Raw genomic sequence first — 27292 nt, 5'->3', positions numbered from 1 at the left:
TTTTAAAAAAACCCATAAATTCGAAAGTATCATTTATCAACACCTTAAGAAGCACAATCATCCTTTTAAATATTTAACAGTTCAACCTTTAGAAGTAGTTAATAAGCAGCCTGGGGAATCTCATTCAAAATTTGTACGATCACGAAAAATAATTGAATTAAATTGGATTAACAAATTACAGACAGTCTATCCTCTCGGTCTTAATGAACAATATCATGAGAACTGGTTATATATCTAGAACAGATTCTGTTAACATTTTGGATATAGTTTCTAAAACAGTTCGTAAAATCCGTTCTCATGGGCGTAGAATAAATCGCAATCAAAGAAAATTTCGTAATAACAATACAAATAATTCGGACCTAATTTCTATTTCAAAAAACAACGGTAGACATTATCTATTAACCAAGCTCTGTTCTTTACCTGTTAATAAATTACATCAAATTTTTGAGGAATGCAACACAATTCCATATTGCAGTCCTAAGTATGAAATCGTCCAAATTATAATTGCATATTGTTATTCTAAATTGTTTTCAAAAATTGATCGCCCTGAAGATCACAAAAAACATTTTATTAAAATTAAATATGTCAATAAAGGTTTTGATTTTGTAAACGGTATTTTTAATGATCATTCTGTTAAAGAACAAATTCCTGGCTATTTTGATAATACTGAACTCCCTCTTATTTGTTATGTTTACAAACAATCTATGTGTTTAATTACAGCGAAGTGTGTAAAGATGTTAATATCAGTGACAATACACCTACGTCATGAAATTGCAGTAATTCCGAATACATTTATGGCCCAGTTCCCATGTTATAACAGGAGACCTTAACATCGTTCGTGACCGAGAGTTGAAATCATTCCTCAGTAAAGGACCTAAATATCGTCCCCCGTCAATTATTAATTGGAATGAGTGTCGTAACATCATCCACGACTCACTCCGTACTTACTGCTCTAAATGGATAAAACGAGAAAAAGCTGACAAGAAATCATTAGATTCTTTTTTTAATTCGATAATGAACATAGTTGATATACGTATTCAACATTTAAAAAAAACATTTTACTCCTAACAACAACCATAATAGCCCAATTTCTCGTATCAAACATAAGCTAAAAGAACTCGCCAAGGAATTTGTTTTTGTCCCGGCTGATAAGGCTGCTAACAATATCATTATTGTTTGACGTACATTTAACATTGAGGTTCTAATAAAGGAAATCACGAACTCACCAACATTCCAACTTACTCCATTTTCGGAAAATGACATCTGTAACAAACATAAACTTTTAGCTACCTCTTTACAAGCAGAACCAAATACAATGAAAGTTCCAACTATGTACTGGCTTCCGAAGCTGCACAAAACTCCTTACAAATATAGATTTATTTCGTCTTCAAGCCATTCTTCCACTACTTAACTATCTATTCTACTTACTAGTACACTTGGTACAATCAAAAACCTGGTAATAAATTGTTCAAATAAGGCCTTTGAAAATAGTGGAATTAATTACTTTTGGAGTGTCAAAAATTCGTTGGAAGTACTTGATAAATTGCATGCTTATATTGGTGATTTTGAATCTGTTCAAAGTTTTGATTTTTCTACCCTATATACCACTTTGCCTCATAATCTTATTAAGAAAAAATTCACACACCTGATTAAATGGGCATTTAAAAAGTCGGAATGCGAATATATATGTTCGAACTCTTTTAGGTCATTTTTTAGTAACAACAAACAGAAGAACTTTGTCAATTGGACCTGCTTTGATACTATAACTGCCCTTGAATTTTTACTAGATAACATTTTTGTTCGCTATGGAGATTCCGTATATCGTCAGGTTATTGGAATTCCCATGGGAACTAATTGTGCACCACTTATTGCTGACCTGTTTCTGTATTGTTATGAGTTACAATTTATGACTAAAATCAGCAAAGACCCATCGAAACAACATCTGATTCAAAAATTTAATAACACTTTTAGATATTTAGATGATATATTGGCTCTCAATAATGACGACTTCAGTATGTACACTAAAGAGATTTATCCTGCCGAACTGACTTTAAATAAAGCTATTACTAACAATGAACACTGCCCTTTCCTGGATCTTGATATCTATATGATTAACGGGAAGCTTAATACCAAAATTTATGATAAAAGAGATGATTTTTCATTTCCTATTGTTATTTATCCATTTTTAGATGGTGACGTTCCCTTGTCACCATCTTACGGTGTTTATATATATCAACTTGTTCGATTCGCTCGTGTATGTAAGAAAGTATTTGATTTCAACGAAAGAAATCTCTGTATTACTGAAAAATTATTACACCAGGGTTTTCGATATCACAAACTAGTCAAAACATTTATTAAATTTTATCATCGGTACAAGGACATCATTCGTAAATATAAATCAACATGCAGACATCTAATACTTTCAGGTATTTCACATCCAATATTGTATGGTAATATTCTTTACAAAGCACAAAAATGTCGGCATTCACCTCAAAAGCTAACCAAACCTTTAAACAGACTCATTCGGAAGGGATATAGTTACGATACTGTTGTCAGGTCATTAAGGATTGCATATTTTGGTATTAATATTGATTCACTCACAGGGTCTTTGCATCGGAAATAAACACATTTATTCTAAAACCAGTGGTTGGCATGATACGGGTTACATGTATGTTCTTCTCATATATTTTATGATGGTATGATACTAAACCCCAAACGGGAGGGATTGTACCTGATTTTTATATGATGAAGACATCATCTTTCAATCAGTTTGATTGAGGTCTAGAGCTGGCATGTCAGTAACTGCTAGTAGTCCTTTGTTAATTTATGCATCATTGTCATTTTGCTAAGTCTCTTTTGTTACCTATTCTGACATCGGACTCGGACTTCTTTTGAACTGAGTTTTACTGTGCGTATTGCTATGTGTTTCTCTATTCTACATTGGCTAGATGTATAGGGGGAGGGTTGAGATCTCTCTGGCCTTTGTTAGTCTTGAATGTTTTTTAAATTTTAGTTCCTTTATATGTTTTGGAGTTTAGTGTGACGTCCATTTTCACTGAACCAGTACACAATTTTATTTAGGGGCCAGCTGAGGACCACCTCCGGGTGCTGGATTGTCTCGCTGCGTTGAAGACCCATTGGTGGCCTTCGGCTGTTATCTGCTTTTTGGTCGGGTTGTTGTCTCTTTGACATATTCCCAATTTCTATTCTCAATTTTATGATGTTTAACCATAAACTGTGATTCATAAAAGTGAATGAACATATCTGCAGTAAGAGAGGCACAGTCAGGCTCCATCAGAATATCAATCACTTGATTGTATACTTAATCTCCAAAATCAACAGAAATATATCCAAAACCTAATGACTTCTATCAGTTCTTTGCATGTCCAATGAGTGTAATTTCTGGAAGTTTTTTCTAGAAAGTGACTCGTGAAGACTGCAAAAAATACATATACACCCTAATTTATCGAAAGACCATTTATATTGATCAAAACATATCTGTTTGACAAGATGATGTGGGAGTGTAATATCCAGAGTAGAGAAATCATTGCTCTGAACAGAGACAAACTTACCTTCAAAAGAAATGTAGCTTTTAAAAACTTTCAAAGAAAATTTAGTATTCCTTAAATAGTTAATACAACTATAATCGAAAGGCTCATTCTGAGAACCTTATTTATGATAAATATAAGCTGTAGTCATGATAATTGCTAACATCTACATCATTTGGTCTCTTGTGGGTAGTTGTCTCATTGACAAGCATACCACATCTCCTTTTTATATATTTTTTACAATATTTTAGAAGATTTCCACATGGGCTGAAAGTACAAATGTTTGAAGAAAAAAAAAATAGTAGCATAATATTTTCTGAATGCAATTATGAAAAAAATCCATCTTGTGTAATTTAAGGAGTGAATGTATAACATTGTTGTGTTAAGCTGTATCATTCATTGTTGAAACCTGTTCATATACAATGTTTTCTTCAGTGGCAGTAATACATATTCACATTTGTGTAGTGCCTCAGTATTCCTAACGTCAAACAAGACAAAAGTGTTTGCTGTTTTGTCAGCTGGTATAAAAATGCGTTCTTAGAGTATTTAATTTGTTTTTAAGTCTTGATTTAGTTCATGGACATTTGACTAGTAGCATCTTGCTTATATTTCTTCTTCAGAATGTTCCAAATTTTGTGAGTACTGGAGTAAAGCAATAAACTCTGTATATAATAACAGGCCTGGAGAAAAAAGACAAGCTGTAGACGCCTTTAAAGTCAAGGTAATTACAATGCAATATGTAATCTTGTTTATTTTGTGTGGAACTAAATACTTGTTGAAAAAAAACAAAAAGGGGTTTCATAGTAACATTTTCAAAAAAGTCAGAAGAAGAAGATTTAAAAAAATATAAATTTAAATTGACCTTTTTAGTTTAGTTTGTTCTATCAAAAATGGTTTCCAGTGAAACCAGTGGGTCAGATGGAATCATACATGACCATTGAAATCCTTAGGCTTTATTCCATATTACAACAGACCAATATAAATGACCACTATTACTATTATAGATATTTTTTCAGTTGACCTAATTTTATCTCTGATCCAACAGAGTGGGTTATACTGGTTTCCCTATATCCATCCTTCCCGCTGTCCTTCATTCTATCTGTCAGTATGTAAAACATTTCTGTTGTATTTTTCTCATCAACTACAAATCGGAGCTTCTTGATATTTGGTACCAAGCCTCGTATTGGGAAGCTTTCCCATGCTACTTATTTTCAGATCTATCACTTATATTTTGCCTGTTTGCTGAATACTTGTTTATTCTTCACATTGATGCATTTGAAAGAAACTTTCAAAGCGGTTTTCTTAGCAAATTAGAGCTTCTTGATACAAAGCTTTATATTTGTCAGCGGACTATACCATGTGATACATTTCAGATCTGTTACATATCTACTTCCTGTTTGCCAGACAAAAATGTATGTTCTATACATTTGTTCATATATAAGAAATTTTGTGGTATTTTATACCAAGTATCATAATGGTAAGCTTAACCATATGCTTATTTATTTTTTGTTGTCTGCTTCCACATTAGTTTTTGTTTATGTATTTCCTTTCACTCAAGAGTGAGAGCAGGGATATGAATCAGTAAGTAATAGCTCACACTAAATCTAGTTTGACCAAAATAGGTTTGAGTAGTTACAGATATATGTTTCAACTTTCTTCTGGTAGATCTTCTTTTCACATAAACAATCACTGTTGAATCTTGGTGATATCTGTCAGTCCATATTCTTACTTTTAGTTTTACACTCTTAAGCATATCTTTTAAATTTATGTTTTGTTCTTCATCACTACATGTAGTTTCTTGTACTCTTACTGCTTATTATTTTAGCTTGCATCCATAATTTCGTAACTGCCATCTGTACTGCAATAATGTTCTTGAACTAAATTTAATGTAGATGCAAGAATATCCATTAAAATTATTTATCGCTATTAGGGATATTTTTCCTTTAATTTTTTATGCCCCCGCCGTAGCGGAGGGGGCATTAAGTTTTACCATTGTCCGTCCGTACGTCCGTACGTTCCAAAATTAATTTCCGTTCTCTAACTTTAGTTTGCATCTACCAAATGTTATGAAAATTAAACATTATGCTTATTACCACAAAACATAGATCAAGTTTGAATTTTGGTGGCGTCACTTTTACCGTTCTAGAGTTATGTTCCTTTACAAATGAAAAAAATGCTGAATTTGTCGTGTCCGTTATCTTACTTTAGTTTGCCTCAACCAAATGTTATGAAACTTATGCACAATGCTTATTACCACAAAACACAGATCAAGTTTGAAATTGGGTGGCGTCACTTTTACTTTTCTAGAGTTATGCCCTTTACAAATGGAAAAATTGCTGAATTTTTCATTTCCATTCTCTAACTTAAGTTTACCTCAACCTATACACAATGCTTATTACTACAAAACACAGATCAAGTTTGAAGTTTGGTGGTGTCCCTTTTACCGTTCAAGAGTTATGCTCCTTTAAAAATGGAAAAATTGCTGAATTTTTTGTTTCCATTCTCTGACTTAAGTTTGTCTCAACCAAATATTATGAAACTCATACACAATGCTTATTACCACAAAACTCAGATCTAGTACGAATTTGGGTAACATCACTTTTACCGTTCTTGAGTTATGTCCTTATATGACATTATATGCAAGCGGGGGCATCATCTGTGTCCAATTGGCACATTCTTCATTTATTTTGATATACTTTTTCATATCATGCTACTCCCTTGAGATAGAAACTTAATCTCAGCCACATCTCATCTCAGGGCTGTGGCCCTTCAATGAGATTGTAGCTGAGAAACACCCACTTGTTTGAAAAACCATCGATAGTCTATAAGTACATTATAATCATGAAATTCTTATAATTTTCAGTATATACACAGTATAAATACAATGAAGAGACTACTAATGGAAGCACAAACAGATTATTATGCGTATTACAGGTATGTAAAACATCCTATTTCATACTCACCTGGTTGCAATTGCATCCACTATCTGTCAGAAGGCACTATCCAACATTAACTTGCAAAAGTCTTTTCTTTCGAAATTATCTATTCTCAGATGTTGTTGTTTGTCTGTTCAAACTTAATACAATACGTGGAATTGCTGTTATTGACTGTCTTCAGGAAATTTCAATTCTTGGAATATTTGTTTAAAATATCTACATTGTTCTTTCAAGAACATTGTGTTGTCATAGGTTTTGTACTTTTCCATATTTTACTTTTAAGAAAACATTTCTTGTTTATTAGTTTTGATGCCCCTGCCGTAGGCGACGGGGGATTAAGTGTTACCCTTGACCGTCCGTTCTTCCGTCTTTCCGTTTTCGTATGTCCGTCCCATTTTCGTTGCAAAGCTTGAGTGGGGGCATTCGTGCCCTCAGACACATTCTTCTTTTATTTTTGTATGTTTTTTTTAAATTTAAATTTCAACATATGAAAGAGAACACATGTTTTTTATTTTCCTTTGATAGTCCTTTATTTTAAATTACTCATTGAAGAAGAATTGGAAATCTTTCTAATAGGGTGACAATAGACGTGTTGATAAAATATAATTATGTCTTGACTTATTCATTTCTTTTTCAGAGCATACAAATTTATCATGAACTCAGGAAATTCAGAGATACTGTTGAGTTATGCACATTTAGATGCGATTGCCGAAGTGACAGATGTGTTTACAGATTTGAAAAACTATCTCTTACACATCTCATATTTGTTTTTACATTTTATTAATTTATATTTAACATTTCAATAACATTTTATGAAACTTAGTGTGACTTACCATAGACAGATATCTATTTTTCTTGATAACTGCTAGCGGTTAGATTGTGTCTTGAAAAATACTGGAATTTAAAACGGTATTTGTTCTCAAAATTGTCTGATTACATTTTAAAACCCCATTACCTGGAAAATTCACCATGACAGATATAGTATTTGCAAGTGACTTTTGAGAATTATGATTCACTGATATTTTCTGGAAAAAGAATATGTTTTTTTTTTTCATTTTGCCTTTATGTTGTAATGTTCACTTGTCACACATAACTGTACATTAACTGAAAAGAAATGTTACTAAAGTTTTTGAAGGCTGTTAGCTGTTAAATATGAACACTGGTTTGGTAATTCACACCTTTCACCCCATAAGCATAGACACAATGTTCTGTTACTTTCAATATAGGACATGGGTAACTAGTATTTTATGAAACAATTGCCGATTGTTATTTGTCAAACAAGTGAAAATTATTTGTCACTTCATATTGAAACGTTTTATGCCATATCTGGAGTCTTGAACTATGACAAAGTGTTTAGAAAATGTTTTTCATTTCAAATATCATATAAGGAATGGATAGTCATAACTGAAGGGAAAAGCATACATTCCATTGGGTTGAAAGAGAGGTTGTTATCCAGAAGGCCGTAGAAGGGTTTATTAATTGAATAGGAGTTCAATTACTCTATAAGATATTTCTGTTAAATAGCTTTCTTGATAGCAACAACCCTTTGCCAAAATAAAATCATGATAATATTTGGTTCATAGAATAATAAAGAAATATTAAAATTGGTCAGACAGGAGTCGCATTTTCTCGATTCATGCCTTAATGGTCGACATTATGTTTTTAGAAACTGTCCTTTGAAGGCTATTTGAGCTTATGCCAGCATTTAAAGTTCATCTTAGTCAAGCGATGGTATTTTTCCCCTCTGAAACCAAGAAGACAAATATTTTGAAACTTGGCTGTAAGTATGGAACACCTGTCATATTGCTCCTATTCGATGAAAACATGGACACCACAGATAAAAATTGACTGCAGATTTTGGTTTATGTTTAATTTGTTTACTACTGGAATCTCTTAAAAGCTTTTGATGTCCTTTGTCATGATACTCTACTAGACACATTATTTGATCAAAATATTGACCCAGATCGTCGGGAAATTATTATACTATCATTACCTCTAAAGTTAAATGGAAAAACAGATTTAGTAGCAGCTTTCCTGTATATCAGGGCGTCAGCGAAGGGTTGAATACTCTCTACTCACCTATACAAGCTGCACATTAATGACCTATTCAAAGAACTAAAAGAAAATGGTATGGGCCAATACATCAGCACAAACTTTACTGGATGTCCAACCTGTGCAGACGATATCCTATTAGCACTAATTGAGGAAGAAATGCAAGCTATGCATGACACATCTAAAAGTTATTCTGATAAAAATAGATATAAAATACACCCAACCAAACGTGTTTCAATAAATAAAAATAATAATCCAAAAAGCCCTAAAGCTCAAGGGAAATTCAAACTGAATGATAAAACTATGCCAACAGCAAACCAAGGGACACATCTGCAAAATAGGACCAACACAAAACAAACAGTACACGGTACAAATGGATTAAACCCTAAAACATCATATATGAGATACAGAGTATATGTTCTGCCCAGTTTCTTATACAGTTTAGAACTATTGCTGTTAAGTTACTCAGAGACTCCCATGTAAATTATCTAAAACTAATGCAAGCACTACCTTCACAAATAGCAATTTCAGCAGTATATTTACTTTTGGAAAATTAATCTGCAAAGAGACACCAGTTACAAACCAACACTGAAATTCATTTGTATCCCCAATCTAGACATTGGTTAATCTCATACTATCTGGAACAGTTTACCAGCTAATATTGGCAAGATCAGGAAAACAACAATAAAGTAAGGCTATGTACCGTAACATATATATTTTAAGCACAAAATATAAATCTTTATGCTACATGCCCAACCTATCAATTGGAAGAAGATATACATTTTTTAACTGTGTCCAGCTTTCGAAGGAATACACCGATATTCACTTAATACTATCAGAGACTAACCACCTGTAGAATAGGGTTAGGACACTAGAGTTCAAATTTGCATGAGAGAGCAAGTATTGCTCAGCTGATTTATGATTATCAACGACTGGCCATGGCCAATATTCTGCCTCAGGATGAACTCTTCCTGAATACAATGGAGAAACAAAGAAGGAACCTATTATCACTTATGGTATAGACTACACTTGAACATAGTGTCCTTTATAAATAATTAGGATTCACAAGTTCAGTGGTTGTTTCGCGCTATACCTTTAATTTTTCTTACCGAACGTGTGAGACCCTCATGGGTAGTCAAGGCTTTTAAACACCCCCTAGTTGTAGTACTTTTATTTTTTTTTTAAATTCTTAAAAAAATAAAACAAATCAAATCAAGTTATTTTATTGGTGTAAATTCCAATACAAGAATGATACCAACTGACATTTACAACATACAAAACCATACAAATACAACAATAAACAACACTTGTACAGAGACATCTTTTTTTCTCAATGATAAGAGACGCACATTTTTTTATATACATTGCTGGAGGTGTTATTCATACTTTACTAACAACATAATACAATCAGCCTTAACAATACAACAGTTCTTAACAACTTTATGTTTGATTTAAGTGAAGGTTCGTATCATGTATATCGTTTATCCCAGCTACACATACAGTAAATATGTCAGCATCATTATTTTTCCAAATGAAACTAAATATTTCTTGTTCAGACAAATAAAAAAGATGGAACTATATCACTTAAAATACAAAAAAAGATTATATATTTCTGCTAGTGCTTTACATTTAATAAGAAAATGGCATGTAGACACTCTATAGACATAGCACATAAGTAAACATAAAAGACAAGAATACAAAATATGAACCATAGCTCATTGTTGAAGGCCGTACGGTGACCTATAGTTGTTAATTTCTGTGTCATTTGGTCTCTTGTGGAGATTTGTCTCATTGGCAATCATACCACATCTTCTTTTTTATATAGCACAATAACACAATGGCGGGATGTACAAACTATCGTAATATGGTTCAAAATTTACGGACAATATACATTGCGTCTTTTACAGAGATTACCCCCAGTTTTTGGTGGGGTTCGTGTTGCTTAGTCTTTAGTTTTCTATGTTGTGTCATCTGTACTATTATTTGTCTGTTTGTCTTTTTATTTTTGGCCATGGCGTTGTCATTTTGTTTTCGATCTTTGAGTTTGACTGTCCCTCTGGTATCTTTCGTCCCTCTTTTACAGTGTATGTCCTACAAAATGATACGGAATTCCGCTAATCACCATGTCTATTGGTATTTTGAGTAAAGATTGATAGGGGCTTACATTAGCCAATAATGATAATAAAAGTACAAAGAGACATAAAGATCTATTGAACTTCATAGTGTGACCAGGCAATACTTTTAATTTTGGAAAACTCTTGTAGATAACATCGTATTTATATTTTGACCAAATTGAAAGGCATGGATGATCAACATTGAGTTATTTGCCAGACGTAGGTAATTACAGGAGAAAATGACTTCAAGACTGATGTTTTTAGACGAAACGTGCGTCTGGCGTGCACATTTTTAACCCTGGGATCTATGATGAGTTTATTTGGTTGTATACGGTACAGAAATTTTAAGGTTGTTACATACACAAAAATATGAACATTAGCTTATAATATATATTTTAAAATCTGTTAAATCATTGCTAATACTTATGTCCCTCTTCTTGCAGTTTTCTGGTATTCCTAAGTACCAGTTTAGTTATCTGTCCGATGTTGTCTACATCCTGAGCAGTATCCATTTCATTTCTAATATTTTTTATCTGAGAAATCACCTTTATTCGTTCGATTTTCTGAATTATAAATATCTATGTTAGAAAATTACATTATTCATATCATCTGAATTGTATAAGATGTAAGAAATATTTCATTGTAAGCCTAGTAGAACCATAGGGAAACATTGAAATTCTATGTTAGATTTATTTGTATGTTTGTTTGAATTTTTTAGTCAGTTGTATTGTATGTCTGTGATGTATGTTTACACAGTTATGGCTGCTGAATCCCAATTATTGTAACATTAACCTTTTATGTATGTTTAGGTAGCTCACCAAATTTTGTCAATATAACGGAACTAAACACAACTGTCATACAAGTGGGGGTTTTATCTAGCTATAAAACCACGTTTATCTCACAATTTTCGTCGGAAAATGCCTGCAATAAGTCAGCAATATGACAGTTGTTTTTCACTTGTTCCGTTGGTTGATAACGTTTGACTTTGTCAGTTTTTATGGACTTCAACGTTTTGAATTTACCTTGGAGTTTTGTATTTTTGTTATATTTGGTACAAAAGAATATCTTTTAAAGATAATTCTGTAAAAAGAGGTCAAGCAGACAAAACGCAGACATGATACATTACCTTTATATAGATATAAGAAGATATGGTATGAGTGCCAATGAGACAACTCTCCTTCCAATGTGTTCTACAAATTTACACCAAAGAATAGTTCAACAAATGAAGATTATAAATTTATTTCATTTCATTCAGATTTCATTTAAACAAATTGTTCATTCAACTTCGTTCTCACACCAAAATTTATAAGAAACGGACAAATTACCTTGCTTATTTTTATTTAATTTTCTCAACTGTGATACATTCTAATACTTTCATTAGTATGAAACATTTCCGCCACCAAGGAGAATATAGGTATGTTCTTATAGCTTTAAGGGTTATCTCAAATATAGAATATTTGTGTCGAAGTAAAATTCCACTCACAGGAAATCAAATAAAAAAACGGTTTTTCAAATCAACCTTTCATTATAATAATATTCTTGAAATTTAAGAACTATCCATTTTATTTTGTCTTCCGAACATTATTGATACAGGTTATTATAATTATTGCCGTATTAAATTTTGTGAAGTTGATGTACGAAATCTAAAGGCACGATTTCAACATGATACTTGAGTTTGTTTGTCGGTATAATTATTATATTATTATTTGATACTATATTATAGACTATATATTATTACTTTACTACATAATAAAAAGTAAAATCACAAAAATACTGAACTCCGAGGAAAATTCAAAACGGAAAGTCCCTAATCAGATGGCAAAATCAAATGATAAAACACATCAAACGAAATAAAATATTGTTTGCGGTGATCCATTTGGGTGGTAAAATACCCCTCAATTCATCAAGAGTAAGGAGAGATATACAGATAATGTGAATACACAGAACCCCGATCCAATCCATCCTTTGCTAAAAATGTTACATTTTTGATTGTTTTTTTCTTGTTTAAAAACGCCTATTTTTTGTATAATTTCCATTTACTAATTAACAGCTGGATATCCTCATATTTAACGACATTATTGTAAAATTAAACGCCCGATGATTAGACATGATTTTCTGGAACTAATGTATGTTGGGAAGAGAGACACACAGATAGAACTAGGTCATCGGTCCACAGGTGAATCTGAACAACTTTAACACTAACGTATTGGAAAGCACATTTTTCTTTCCAATTCTGAAGTGAGTCTTTATCTAGACCCCAGTATTGATTATCGATCGAGTTGAGGTCATATCAGTATTTCAAAAGTTACATACATGTACCTCCCTTGCAAGCATGCGTTATAATTTTTTTACGCAACCTGATAGATACTGAACCGTCGCCACTCAGAAAGTAAGTACTCTGATTAGGTTTTATCCGAAATTTACAAGCCAATATATATTATGTATGCCATTCTTATGTATGTTTATAATTTATTTTTCACCGAAATATGGTTAAATAAAGTTCGTATTTGTTTTTGCTCATTCCTTTACTCCTTTTCCCTACCCCCTTACTACTAGACAAAAACCGGTCAAATTTTTTTCAGTGCATCCCTTTTTTTTTTTAACTCTCCCTGTTCTCCAAGTTCTTGACTTCCGCTTCCCACCCTTAATTCCCATGTTCAGATCGGATCAAGGATTTTGAAAAATGGGAAGGGGGGACCTTAGGGCCACCACACTAGGCAACGTTTGGAGTGGAACAGGTAGAAAATCTAATTAACCATAAATGTAGGTCCATTAGGGGGGACCAGAGATCCCTGGTCCCCCTAAATAAGGGCAACAGTAGTATACCGCTGTTCGAAATTCATAAATCGATTGAGAAAAAAACAAATCCGGGTTACAAACTAAAACTGAGGGAAACACATCAAATATAAGAGGAGAACTTCGACACAACAGAAACACAACATTAAAATGTAACACACACAGAACCGAACTAAATCTGCCTATGATGTTCAATTACCCCTGCCCTCAAAGCATGTGCAGTCCTTTTTATAACCCTTTCTCCTTATTTTGTATGAAATTTACAATATAGAATTAAGGATCACAGATTCAAAATCCTCTTTTTTAAATATATTTAATTCACAACATACTATCAAGCAGACTGATAATTAATTACTGTTACATGCATGGCCTAAATGTATTAAAAAAATTAATAAAGTAAAACAAGGCAGTTTATATTATGCGCCTCTAATTAAAGTTTTCCCCGTCCTCTAATATACGCCCAGTTCATGGATAAGGCCTTGCATCTTTAAAACTATCATTTGAAACAATTTAAAAAAAAATGTATATCAAATTCATCAAAAATATGATTTGATAACTTCATCATCTGATTTGATGTTTACAAATAAATTGAAATAATGAAACCAATTTCAACTTGCCCTTTCAGAATCTAAAGGACTATGGGTAATTACATTGTAATTACATTACAAAATGAAAATAACGTCACTTCATTGGATTAATTTCCATTTTTTGGAGGGATTTTAACCAATCACAATGTTTTGGTGTACGCTTTTGGAAATGTTACCCAAAAATGCATTAGATTCTGAAACGGCAAATTGAAATACAAATGTACTACTGAAGTATTGATCCTTTGCCATGACAATAACTCTACATATTGAAGTGATATAGTCTTGGGATTTCAGATTTGTTTGCCATCTTATCTATATCCATGTCCTAAATTAGGAGTTAATTGTCATATATCTGAATATTTCCTGTTAGTTGGATAATTGTAGGTATAGTAGACCTTCATCTACATGTATATTCATTACTTTCAATGTCATAGGTTCAGATTATCTGATTGTTCTATTTATAGTAAACCTTATCTACTTACTAATTAAACAGCCCTCACTTGCGGACAAACTTGTTATTATTATTATTAAATTATTAAGAATTGAACTTTTGATTGCTGTATTTTTGTTAGCTGTGATACCGATATTTGTCAATATGTATCCGTCCGAAATGAGGAACTGCGTCAGTGGTTGTCATTATTTAGGATTTGAGTGTGTTTGTCCATTTCGGATTTTGGTGTTGATAGAGTATAGAGTTGACACCGAAGACTGTATGATAAAAATATATAGAAGACACAAACAATCCTCACTGATGACATTCAAAATTACCTTTCTATCCATAAAGACAACTAAATTATCCAAAGAAACTGGTTGACAAAGTGTTAAATAACGATGATGCAAGTATGCCAATGCAGCGGTAAGTTGTGAGACCAGACGAATACTCTCCTTAATGGTAAGTTTCCTCGTAGCAAACAGTTCTCTCAGCGTTATGTGCCTCGTCTGAAGAATCTGTGCATTGTTGATAAATACAGAAGCCATGCAAATTTCATCAGATGCATCTGAAATAGTATATCATTTTTAGTAGACATAAACAATTTGCAACATTTTGGTTTGAAGGACACAATCAATAAGCATTCACAAGAAAAAGACGGTAACACCTCCTTTTTTATTTTTTCAAACTTTTAGAACATACCACATAAATGTTGGAGCATGCTTGAAATATTCCAGAAAAATGAAATGCCCAGTCAAGTAACAATACCTAAATACCAAAAGCTTTATCAGTTAATTTTCGTTTTTGATTATGACGTTTCTCCTCCGAAGTTATCTACAGCGTCACCTATGAGTATTTTATAGACGAAACACGCTTCTGGAGTACACATTTTCATCCTGGTATCTATGATGAGTTTATCAGTGCTGACATGAAATATCATTGATAATCATAAAGACCTGAGAATCAAAATGACTACTGCCTGGTTTAAAACTTTCTTCAACTTCGTTATTGATTTTGGCTGCCAATTGTTTGGATTCGAGTGCCACTGGTGATTATTGTTTAGACGAAACGCGTGTCTGAATCCTTAATGATAAATGCTTGTATCTTTGGTAACATTTCTGTTCTTACCTTTACGTCGGTCTTTAACTTTAGACATCTGAAATATTTTGCTAGACATCTTACCCAGAATATTGGGTTTCTACAAATGAGCAAACAAATATGAATAATTAAAAAAAAACGGTTTTAGATTAAATTCCTTGATATGCATTTAGCAGGTATGTAACAATAATCTATATACAATTAATGATTTAAGATCTGTTGTCCGATAACTGTAATCCCTTAGTGTAAGAAGCGGCTTGTACATAATGGATTTCCAGTTTTAATCAGACATATATAAGCCGATGTAATTGGTTACTGGTCATGCCGTTTTTCTCCTTTATGCTTTAGTTAAATAAGTATCAAGTTTAATTGCGCTAACTTATTTCACATACATTACGTCCATTCATCCGTCCAACAATTTTTTCTCGTCATGAAAAAATCGTCCCTTCTTCTCTCGTACTACTGAACAGAATGACGAGATGATAGTCAACAGGTGGACAGTGATGAGTTGTCACGTGTGAAAACATTTCAGATTTCAGAGGTACACTTTCTGATTGTCGAAACTCTTAATTCTTCAATACATTTAATGAATTCGAACTCAATACACTTGTTACACATTTTTCCAGTAATTAAATGAAGGTATTCCATATAAGATGACATGAGGGAGTATGTTCCTTGTATAACAGTGCTTTTAAAAATGTATCAATTAAAACATATAATAATATGATAAGAGGTTTACTATAATAAAGTCAACAAGTTGTGTTTCAAAAAATATGAGACAAGAATAAAGAAACAAATATCAAACGGGACATGATATCATGCAACCGACATTCAAGGTCAGTCCGTGGGAAATTCAAATACCCCGGATAGAATATAGATTATGAAAAATAAATTTTCACAAAATTATATAAACATAAATAAAGCATTCTTTCAGTTTTAACTGTATGTTTTGTGTGAGGTCTGACTTGATAATGTTAATATAATTGTTTTTCAAAATAAACTTATCAATCACGGTAATAAAGTTTTACTTTGAGCAAATGTGTATTATTGTTAAGCATAAGTACCTGCTTTATTGTTGAAAACGTATAAAGAAAAGGGTTCAATGCTGCATTTAGTGGCATCACAAATACAGCTACCCAAGAATAAACTTCTGACGGAAATACTTGACCAGCCATTGCTAGTATACCTAAAAAATGAATAGAAAAATAGATCAATTTCGGTATTATGAAGATATTACCATAGTTCATATACTACTAGTATGTCTTCATTTAAACTGAACTTAATGCAAATGCATTACATCTATATAATAATATTATTGGTACCAATTATCTGCACCTGATGCTCATTTCGACAATAAAAGTTTCTTCAGTGATACTCGAGGCAAAAATATTTGAAAATCCAGAAAGCTATAAAAAGTAGAGCATAAGCCGAGCACGGAATTAGAGCTTTGCATGAGGGACAAATAAGCCAATTTTAGTAAATTTCTCTACTGATTCTTTGCAATCCAAGATGGCGTAAACAATTTTGATACTCCTTACTTTGACCTGATATATTGTCAAAACATTTGACGAACACCATTTACAGGAATAATTTCATTGGATATATAGCAGTTTGACATACATTAATTTTGATCATTGAGAAGCTTGATTTCTCTTTACTAATGGTATGTGATTAAAACGTTCAGCTGAATTTTAAAGATGTAAGTCCCTTAGGTGTTCTGTACCCATCTAAAGGTGTTAATACCGCTATTTTGTGTTTTACATATCAATTTTCGTACCTTGATTTATGGATGACTTACCCATTATTCCAACGGGAAACCAACAAAGAAAGTCCGTTAAAACAATTAAGAATAATCGTCTAGCCAGTGTTAGGTCTTGTTTTGTCCTCTTCGTCATTATTCTATTACTACTTTTAGCTATTTGGTAAATTGACAATTGGCACCAAGCTATTACAATAAACGCAGTACAATTGAAAAACACGAAAATAGCTGTTGAATATTCCCATCCGCTGACTTTCTGTCGGGAAAATGGTAAAGCCAAACAAACTGCTGTTCTGGAATAAAACATATTAGAAAAATATGCCGTTTCAAAAATCGGGACCACAGCTATAATTATTACAAATAACCAGCAAACCAAAGTCGAAACCTTTGCTGTTTTGTATGTTATCCTCCATCTGCCAAATGGGAACTGTACCATTAGATAGCAATCAAAAGTCGTTAACATGACGAAACAAACAGATGCTTCACATGAAATGGCCGCAAGGATACCTGCAAATTTACATACAGTACTATCTCGCCATTCTCTGTCATGTAAAATGTAGTTTCCAGAGTAGTACATATCAACAAAAGCAATGATCCCTAGGTACACACCCATCAACATGTCTGAAACACCAAGATTCATAATAAATAACCAATTTGCCTTAAATAGCAGCGTTTTTTCGTAGATTATACGATAAAGTATAACTCCAACATTTCCAATTAAGGCATTTATAGCAATAATCCATAGGCACCCTCGCAATACATCATTTCTCATCAAATCCCTACACGAGGAAAATTCGTCCATTTTGGGGAAACAATTCTCTGTGGAAACAGATTCTGGTTTTAAACAACAAAATATATAGGAATCAGTTTTCATTTGTGTTAAATGAGAAAGGCGAGAAAATATATCAGGAGAAAATTTTGTCACATCGTTTTGTCTCAAATCAATAGACAAAAGAGATACAAGTCCATCAAATCCGTTTTTCTCTACAGTTGTTAGTCCATTCCCTGTTATGTTAAACGTTTCAAGGTTTTCTAAACCATTAAAAGTCCCATTGAAAAGTTTTATTATTCTAGTTCCAGACAGTTCCAAATCTTTCACATTAGGTAATGACATGAACGTATTTGGTTTGATTAATCCCAGCATCAGATTGTCTTTTAAGTTTAAGGTTACTAGTTTGGTGAGACCATAGAACGTGTAACTTTGCAGAACCTTCAATTTGTTATTGCTCAAATCTAAATGAAGGAGGTTCATTAATTGTTCAAATGAGTATGGCATAATATTGTCAATGCTGCAGTTGAACAGTTTGAAATCAGCAAGATACGTATATGCAGGAACAATCAATTCATTATTTGGAAACAATGAGCTGCTCAAATCTAATTTTCTAGCTTCAATAGACAAATCCCTGAAAATTGTTTCTACTTCTTTTTGATGACATATAAATACTAAACCTTCACATGAACACCCAATAGGACATGTGACATAACATCCAACTTCATCATCCCCATGAGGACATTGTCTAATGTTGTCACAAACCTCATCAAATAACAAACAAGTGGTTGACTGCTGACATCTATATAATCCAGGACAGGTCAAATTTCCTGAAACCAATCATATATAAAAACATCATCAAATTTGTATAAACTATCCCAAATAAAAAGATGATAATGATAAGTTGTGATTGAAAATTGAAAAGTTGATAAATTAGAAAAACCAAATGTCTAAATCTTAAGGGCATACGATACAGTAGAGATCTCTCGTTGATTTTTTCTTGAAATTTTGGTAGAAGGTCAATTTCGATGTGTACTTTTGAAATATGCAAAGAAAAATATACCTTCATGACTTACTTTTTGAGATAATTTGGTTCGAAATTTGCATATTTGAAGGAAAAACCCTGAAATTTCATAAATAAGGACTTTTAAGGAAAGTACCAATACTTTGGAACGAACAGTCATAATTTAACCGGTTTTTTTGTAAAATGTTCCCTTGATCCATGGCATCAGCATGCTGTAACAAGTAACGGTTGCAATAAATAATTATATTCTAATTTCTTTTAATACAAGTGAAATAAAGAAGTCGATAATATTTTTGCGTCTAAACAGAAGTGCAGAAAAAATTCTATCGTTGATTTTTTCTTAAAATTTTGGCGGAGCGTTTTTAAACAGAATTTGATCGATTGCAAAAGAAAAAACTGGGGGTCCATGTGCTTGTTTTTTTCAATAAAAGCAATAAACCTTAATTTTTATTGGCAAACGGGACGTTTGCCAATAAGGCGCCAAACTACGTTGGAATAAGTTTTATTCGCAACAACGTCGTGAAATCTTTCCCGCCGTTCACTACTTCGTTGTCAATTTCAGTGGTAGAGCCAAGGTGGTTTTTTTTTAAACCAATGATATTAATCATGAAAATTAATAAAGCTGGCTCCTCGTAAAATAGCATCATATTTGCCAACCCTTTATGAATTGTTACGAAACTTGGATAGAAAAAGTATTCTAGTAAATTACTTTTAGAAAAGAAATGTTCGGACACAAAACAGATATATATAATAAAAAAATTAATTTGCATCTCTGTCCGACATCATGTAGACAACACAGTTTGAACATAGTTTTAATTATTCAAAAGGCCCCGACATGACAAAATGTGCAACAATTATAAAGTAAGGGGATGATATAAAAATAAGGACATTTGGTATGATTGCAAAAGAGATAACGATCAACCATAGTTCAAATGACGAAGATAAACGCTATTAAAGGTCACCCTACGGCCTTCAACACAAAAAAAAAAAAAAAAAAAAGAAAAAGCCACACCGTATAGTCAGCTTTAAAAAGCCCCGACATGAAAATGTGAAATAATTCAAACAAGAAAACTTACGACCTACTCTATAGGCATTACATGAACACAAAATCATACCCACATTAAATCGGGTCAGCTTAGTCCATTACAGTGTAGTATAACATTTCATACAGCAGTCGATATTAGAGCATGAAATTTAATGATTCTGTATCAATAGAGAAGTTACCTAAGCTTGTCTTCAGGGTATTTTTTTTTTATTACGGTACATATAATCATTGAATTACTTGTCTGTATTATACCTTCAATCTAGGAGTGAGTGCAACCACATTGTTTGTCCGGTCCAACAAATATTTTGTTTCTTATCTGAGAAACTACTTTACAAAAAGACTTCGTATTTGGTCAGTAACTTAACATCAATGAGTTGCAACTCTGGTCTGTCAAATACCTAATTCCTGTATGCCGATTTTTCTCTCTCAATATGTACATCGAGGATATGCTTAGCACATCAACGGGTGCGTTTTTGTTTTTGGTCTTTAATACGGGGCTTATAACTGAGTCATTTTAACTGACAATTCTTCTTCATACACTTATATATTCCACGGGTTAAATTCTAAAAATGCCGTTAAACTGTTTTTTTTTTTTTTGTGTAGTTGGGTTTCTCTCTCATCGACGTCTTATGTTTTTCATATCTCTTATTCATTTCCTATATGAAATAACAGACATACTAAATTAAGAATGTGGATTTGATTTTTTTCCCCTTCGAGGTTAATATTGTTGACTTTCTTATTAATGAATATATATAACAATTCACGTGATTTGGCCGATTTTCATTGCAGGTACTTTTTTCTAATTCGCGCAATCGGGATTATGACATCAGTGGATTTCCGCAAATGTGACTACATCTAAAGCGACGTCGCGAAATGTAATCGTTCTTATTAGAAACATCGCGAAATTACAACGTTCTGATTAACAACGTCGCGAAAACAACACAAAAAGTTTTGAAAACGTTATTATCTGCCCCTGCTACTGTATCGTATGCCCTTAAGTTTCCATTCTCTTTCAGAAAAGTTGACATTTGAAGGTTTTGGCTCTGTTTATATCCTCTGAACGATCGATGCTTCCCTACTGAAATTGATATCATACCTTTGTTCATATTATTATTAAAACAAATTTATTGTAGATTTTGAGAAAGAACATGTTATTTTATAAGCATTTTTATCTGTAATGATTACCCTATCATAAAAATGTAAAGTATCTTTTGAAACGGAAAAGTGATAACACAATTTAGACGAGAGTCAATAGTACATTCATTTGTTTCGAGAATACTTGCATTGGCTTGTGAATATAGATATTAGCTCCCTTATAATTCCTTAGCTTTATGTATTCGTTTACCGGAAGCTGATGAGCGATGGATGTGAAAACGAAAAAACGCATGTAAAGCAGTTAATCCCTTATTCCGTAGCGCGATCAAATAAAGTGCAACAGAATCTGATGAAGGTAAAAGCTTTGCAGTTACAACAGAGTAACCGAATTAAATTGCGGGCCTTTTAAGGAGTCTTTTTAGATCATTCCTGAATCTAAATTTTGTCGTTTTCGGTTATTCTTATGTTTTTGTTTTTTGTTTTATCAACTCTTCAAATTTTGTCTTTGCTTTTTTCTTTTCAGACATTTTGACCTCGAGCATCACTGAAGAGACATTAATTGTCAAAATGGGCATCTGGTGCAGTACATTTGGTACCGAGTATGTTATTGACTGATATTTTCAAATTTCTCTTTATCATACAGCTAAGAATATTTCTTTCTAAATTTCTTAGCTGTATAATAAAGAGACGGTTTTATAGGTTCTGTTAAGCCATTTCTAGATTTCACGCTTTTGAAGGTTTTTGGATGCGTCAACTTTTGGTCTCGAGCATCTTGTTAACTATGAAAATAAAGAGATGTTGAATGATTGCATATGAGAGAACTATCCATCAGAAAAATACGGACGAGGATGAAACTTAAGGGTACCGTACAGCCTTCAGCAATGATCAAAATCCGTATCGTAAAGTAAGCTACAAAAGGCTCCTGCGGGACAAAATATGAAACAATTTAAAAGAGAAAACCAAAGGACTATTTCATGAAAAAACAATCGTCGAAAAAAAAATATGGCAAATAGCAGCGAATGACTTGGGACAAGTACAAACATGATGTGGTGGGGTTAAACATGTTTGTGAGTGCTCAATCCTCAACTTACCTGGAATATTAGTGTAACTAAACTGGGACATTAATGTAATGGCACAACTCAAGAACAAACTATGAGAATCAGTTACAAAAGACATGACTAATCAAATTGGCACTTAGCAAACAAAAACTCAATCAACAGAAAAAAAATACACACGGTACCGACTTTAGTGTACACGCAGTTTCTAAAATAAATCTATTTCGAAACCAATTCCAACTAATAAATAAACCATGCTTCTCTAAACTGAAATTTCAATAACTACACATCCAAAAGATTTTTTGTAAAGGCGTGTCAAACAGTCCTAGAAAAAACTTGCATTGTCCAATGCCAAAATATTAACATCAACGGGAATGTTCATAATTAAACAGCTAAATGTTTAGTTATGTTTTAATTGATTAAAAACAAAAACAATGTTAGCATCGATGAAGACAATATAGCTATAGTCTGATGATACTTATCCAAGAAATAGCGTGTGCATTAGGATGAAAACAACTTATTATGTCAAGAAGACTTATAATCCATAGTTACCACAAAATAATTCATCATCGCCATGGGTGCAATGTTTTCTGCCGTCACAAAGTAAGCTCGATGAAATGCAGTGACCCTTTTTGCATTTGAAGAATCCTGGCTGGCAAATCTCTTTTTCTACAAAAAAATTTATTTTATAAAAGTGTATTTTTGGGGGGATTGAAGAAAGATTCGCAGATTTATAGTTTGAAACAAGAATGAAATGTTTTCTGCAATTAAACACAAGATCATTCAATTATAGACAGTTGTCCATTCGATACATAGAACAATAAATCGTACCAAGTTTTAGTAAAAAATGAAAACAACACGTTACAAATTGCATATGTCCGAAGCGCTTTTCTGTCTTATTTGTTTTTCGTTTATTGTTTTGTCTTTCATATTTGGTTTTCGGTTATTGTTTTATCATGAAAAAGAGAATGCGAAGAACTACATATTATTGTTTCTGTTGAGATATATTTCTTTGAAGTTTTGCTGTAAAGCCTCTTCTTTTGATTCAATTTTGGATTTCAAAGCATACCTCATCACAATATTACTGAAAGCCATTTTGTACTGTAGAATGATTTTGGTGACGTTTAGGTATGCAGTAAGTTAAACGGTTGGAGGTTAAGATCGTCCTTTTTGATGTTAATACCAAGGGAGAAAAGAGCGGATTTATGATTTTAAAAACATCTCCACTTTCATGAATGATTTAGGGGCATATGTAAGATTCCCAGTTTTGCTTTGAATTTTAAGTTCTTTAATGAGACATTCCAAATAATAATTTTTGCATCTAAAACAATATTGCTTGAAGCTTTGTCTGCTGAAACAATAAACAGATTTGTCTCGAAGAGAGGATAAAACAACCACAACCTCGGGCTTCTTGAAAGGATAAGAAAACCATGTGCTAATTATACATCGTATATTTTGAATACGCTTCTAAATGCTTGACCGAACAGCTTCGATTCATTCATACACAGTGTCTAGTTTTGTCTCATCAGTTTGTTAGTCAGTCGTAACATTTCATTTTCAAGCTAAACAATAAACAAGCTGCACATGAGTTTTTCTTTTTCCTGAATTCCAACATCCAAAATAAGTGCCAATATAAATGGTATTTATGTCTTACAACGTCCTTGTTGTCATAGTTCCATATATAAAATATATTACCTTACTGTACTAACGCTCATGTTGAATCAAACCAAGACCAAATACTCAAAAGTTTCAAATCAAATTTATTTTCCCCTATTGTTCTATACCATTTCATTCATATTTGACGTTCTCTTTTTGATTTTATGCATTTCAAAACATTATGTGCAAATTTGAAATACTTCTCACACACTTTATTTATTTTGGCCAAAACCACCCCTTTATGCGCCCACTTTTTTTTAGGTTGAAAATCGGATGAAAACCCTATAAAAAAAAATATAGATTAAAGAACCTTTACATATGTTCAAACTCGGTACAATATCACAATAAAAAGATGGTGGCTTTGTAACTCGACTCCAGTCGTAGGTACCGAACAGTTTACGTGTAAACTGGGGGACTATTCTTAATCATTTGAACAAGAGAGGTGGAAGATACCAAAGTGATATACATACAATTAGTCGAAGAAACCAGACAGATTCTGCTCCATATGTGAGGTGAGTGTTTTTTTAATACAATTTGTTTTTCTTACCACAGTGCTGAAGATGAGTCATATCTCTACAACCATTTACATCACTTCTTTCATTTACACGCATAATGCAATGATCTGTATTGTTATACAACTTTCCATCAGAACAAAGGGACTGGCTACTTGAAACATTTTTCGAAATTTCTGACAAATAAATATATGAAAATGTAGTTAACCGATGTACAAATCTTATAAATCAATTAAAAAGATAAATGAAGGATACAAACAAAAAGTGAGGGACTCCAAGAAAACAAAGATGACATCATAAGTCACACTATAAACGCATTCATCTAAGAGGATGAAGCACAAATTAAATAGCGGCGTACGAATTACGTATCTAACTGACACAAAAAGAGACATTACAAGAATGCATATGACTTTAAACAGGAGAAGATGGCAGACATTATCAATTAAATTTCGTGCCACACGTTAACATATACATTTTTTAATTGAATATCTTAAGTATGGTGTTTTTTTCGCAAACATCAGAAACGATAATAGAGGTTTAAAATTTTTTTCAGCTAACACATTTTTACATATAATCATGCTGTCTGTTCTTTATAGTTTACCTGATTTACAAACAACAGGTCCAACTGTCACCTCATAAAACCCCTCGTCACTGAAAGATTTATGTGGAACATCATAACTATAAAAAGGAAGTCTATCGGGATTAGAAAGTACTAGAGTATCAGTAAACACTCTATTGACATCTGCTTGACTCCAGTCCATTCCTCCAGTACAATGGCAACTACAGAACAAGTAAACTAATGTGATGATGATAATGGAATAAATTTTGTTTGAAACAGTTTCATATAGTGTCTATACGGCATGAATTGTAAGGTGTTATATTGTGCAATATTGAATTAGCTTTTTGTCTGACTATCAAATACTTGCATTTCTATTGACTTTCAAATATATAGTAAGATTACGTTGAATTTATCATGTTCAATTATTTATGTGTTTTAAACAGTGTTATGATAAGGAACATATAAAAAAGGTTATAAATGTAAAGCATAAAATGTGATCATTAGAGACGGAAAAAAACAAATATACTAAACTTCAAGAGCTCAAAGAAACTCGATAAAAAAAACTGCTTTTTTACTACAAAAATCTGACACAATACCGTTTACCACAAACAGCTGATATTTATCACTATTAAAGTGATTCGACATGTGTCGAAACCATTTCTACATAAACTTTCATCAGGGCTTACAGTTCGAATAACAAGCACAAGCAGTAGATGGTGGTAAACAGTGTAAAAGTTTTCTGAAATTAATAGATACATTCGTAAAAAAATTACTTTGACAAAGTGAGTAAAATGCTTGGGTTTTGTATAAATGAAGCGACTCTGATGACTACGTGAATGATGGTACGTTGTTCATCAGAATTAATTTTAGTTCATATACTTGCCTTTTATTGCATGCCTCAACAACCATGACAACAGATTCCGTATACTCTCCAGAGTCATCAGAAGATATAGCGTCGTGGTAATAGCATGTTAGTTTCACATTTTGTGAACACTGGTGGTTGTCTTTCTTCATTACACTCTTTATCATATCCCCAGGAAAACTATATACTTTCTGAACTTTTTTATAACTACCGAAGCCGGAGAATATGGCAACATAATTATAATACAAGAATGTTGAGACCAGTAGTGTATTGCCTTGATCATTGAATTCACAGTATACCAAATATGTATCTGAAATAAACAAAAATTGAAATGACATCCTCCCGTATTGTAACTTGTTTGAATTATTTTTAAACTTTACTTTATAAAACCAAAAGTTCTTTAACCACAATAATGATATATTTGTTAAATAATTTTTGGATGCAACATACTAGAAAAGAAAAACACACGAAAAACACACAAGTAACTTAACAATATACATTATACTTTAAAAATGACTTTACAATGCAAATTAAACGTATAATGAACAGCTATTTATACCTTAAAAGAATCATTTCGATAAACATTGTACTTAAAAAAAGGAGTAATAATAATTTGGAGTGTCAAATACCGTTTATAAGGCGATAACGTTATTTGTGTACAAACTATACGATTGTCTGTGCGTACGTCGGTATTATATTTGGAAGCATAGTTAAGACAGTTAGCTTAAAATGGCAATTTTATAAAATAAAATTACATTTATCTACATATGTTTTATTATAGTGGGTACAAACTCTTTCCAAATATTGTTTTTTTGGTGAAGATCATAAAGATTTTATTCCGTACGATTTCAATAATTACTCTTTATTTCTAAAACATTTTTACATTTACCTTCAGACGAAAAAATCTGAAAAATGGTAAACTTCTTGGTTCCATGTTTTCTTATTTGATAAAAAAAATGACTACATTTCTAAACGACCCATAATAATCAAGCGGATAAATGGACAGACGCATGGAAAATTTCTACCTTCATAAAGATTTTTTTTTCAATAATCAATGACAGGGTAACGTTTTATTTATGTTTTATTTTGCCTTGTACTCTTATTATTGTCTTTTCTCTTCATTCTGTGTGTGTTTTAGGGTATCTATATCGTCAAAATGCAAAAAAGCCATATACATTTGTTATGTCCATTTGACTGCCTCGCGTTTGTTTTAATTACATTTCTAATCTGGAAGTCATTGTATGTTTACTACATTTCGCCAGTTTACGAATATTTTTGGAACGTAAAAATGAATTGCTTTTTATAAAAGTTGCATTTCTTTGTATGACCTCAAAATCCTTGATTAAATACATGTGCAAGTGACATGTTACCATTAACCCCATAATTTAGCGTCGA

General features: G+C 32.4%; 1 protein-coding gene across 1 annotated transcript in view; it reads right to left on the bottom strand.

Moving 5' to 3' along the window:
• The window catches only part of LOC127709600 (uncharacterized), a 246139-nt gene extending 220896 nt beyond the window's left edge, over nucleotides 1-25243 (bottom strand). The window contains exons 1-3 of the mRNA XM_052215202.1: nucleotides 25078-25243; nucleotides 24512-24652; nucleotides 22861-22977 (exon numbers count right to left, since the gene is read on the bottom strand). Coding sequence (XP_052071162.1) covers nucleotides 22861-22977; nucleotides 24512-24652; nucleotides 25078-25237 — 418 coding nt within the window. The 5' untranslated portion in view covers nucleotides 25238-25243. The remainder of the gene's footprint in view (nucleotides 1-22860; nucleotides 22978-24511; nucleotides 24653-25077) is intronic.
• Between the last annotated feature and the right edge of the window lie 2049 nt (nucleotides 25244-27292).

Source organism: Mytilus californianus, unplaced genomic scaffold (genome assembly GCF_021869535.1).
Source record: "Mytilus californianus isolate M0D057914Y unplaced genomic scaffold, xbMytCali1.0.p SCAF_7, whole genome shotgun sequence".
Classification (NCBI taxonomy): Eukaryota; Metazoa; Mollusca; class Bivalvia; order Mytilida; family Mytilidae; genus Mytilus; species Mytilus californianus.
This window is presented reverse-complemented; position numbering and strand designations above follow the sequence as displayed.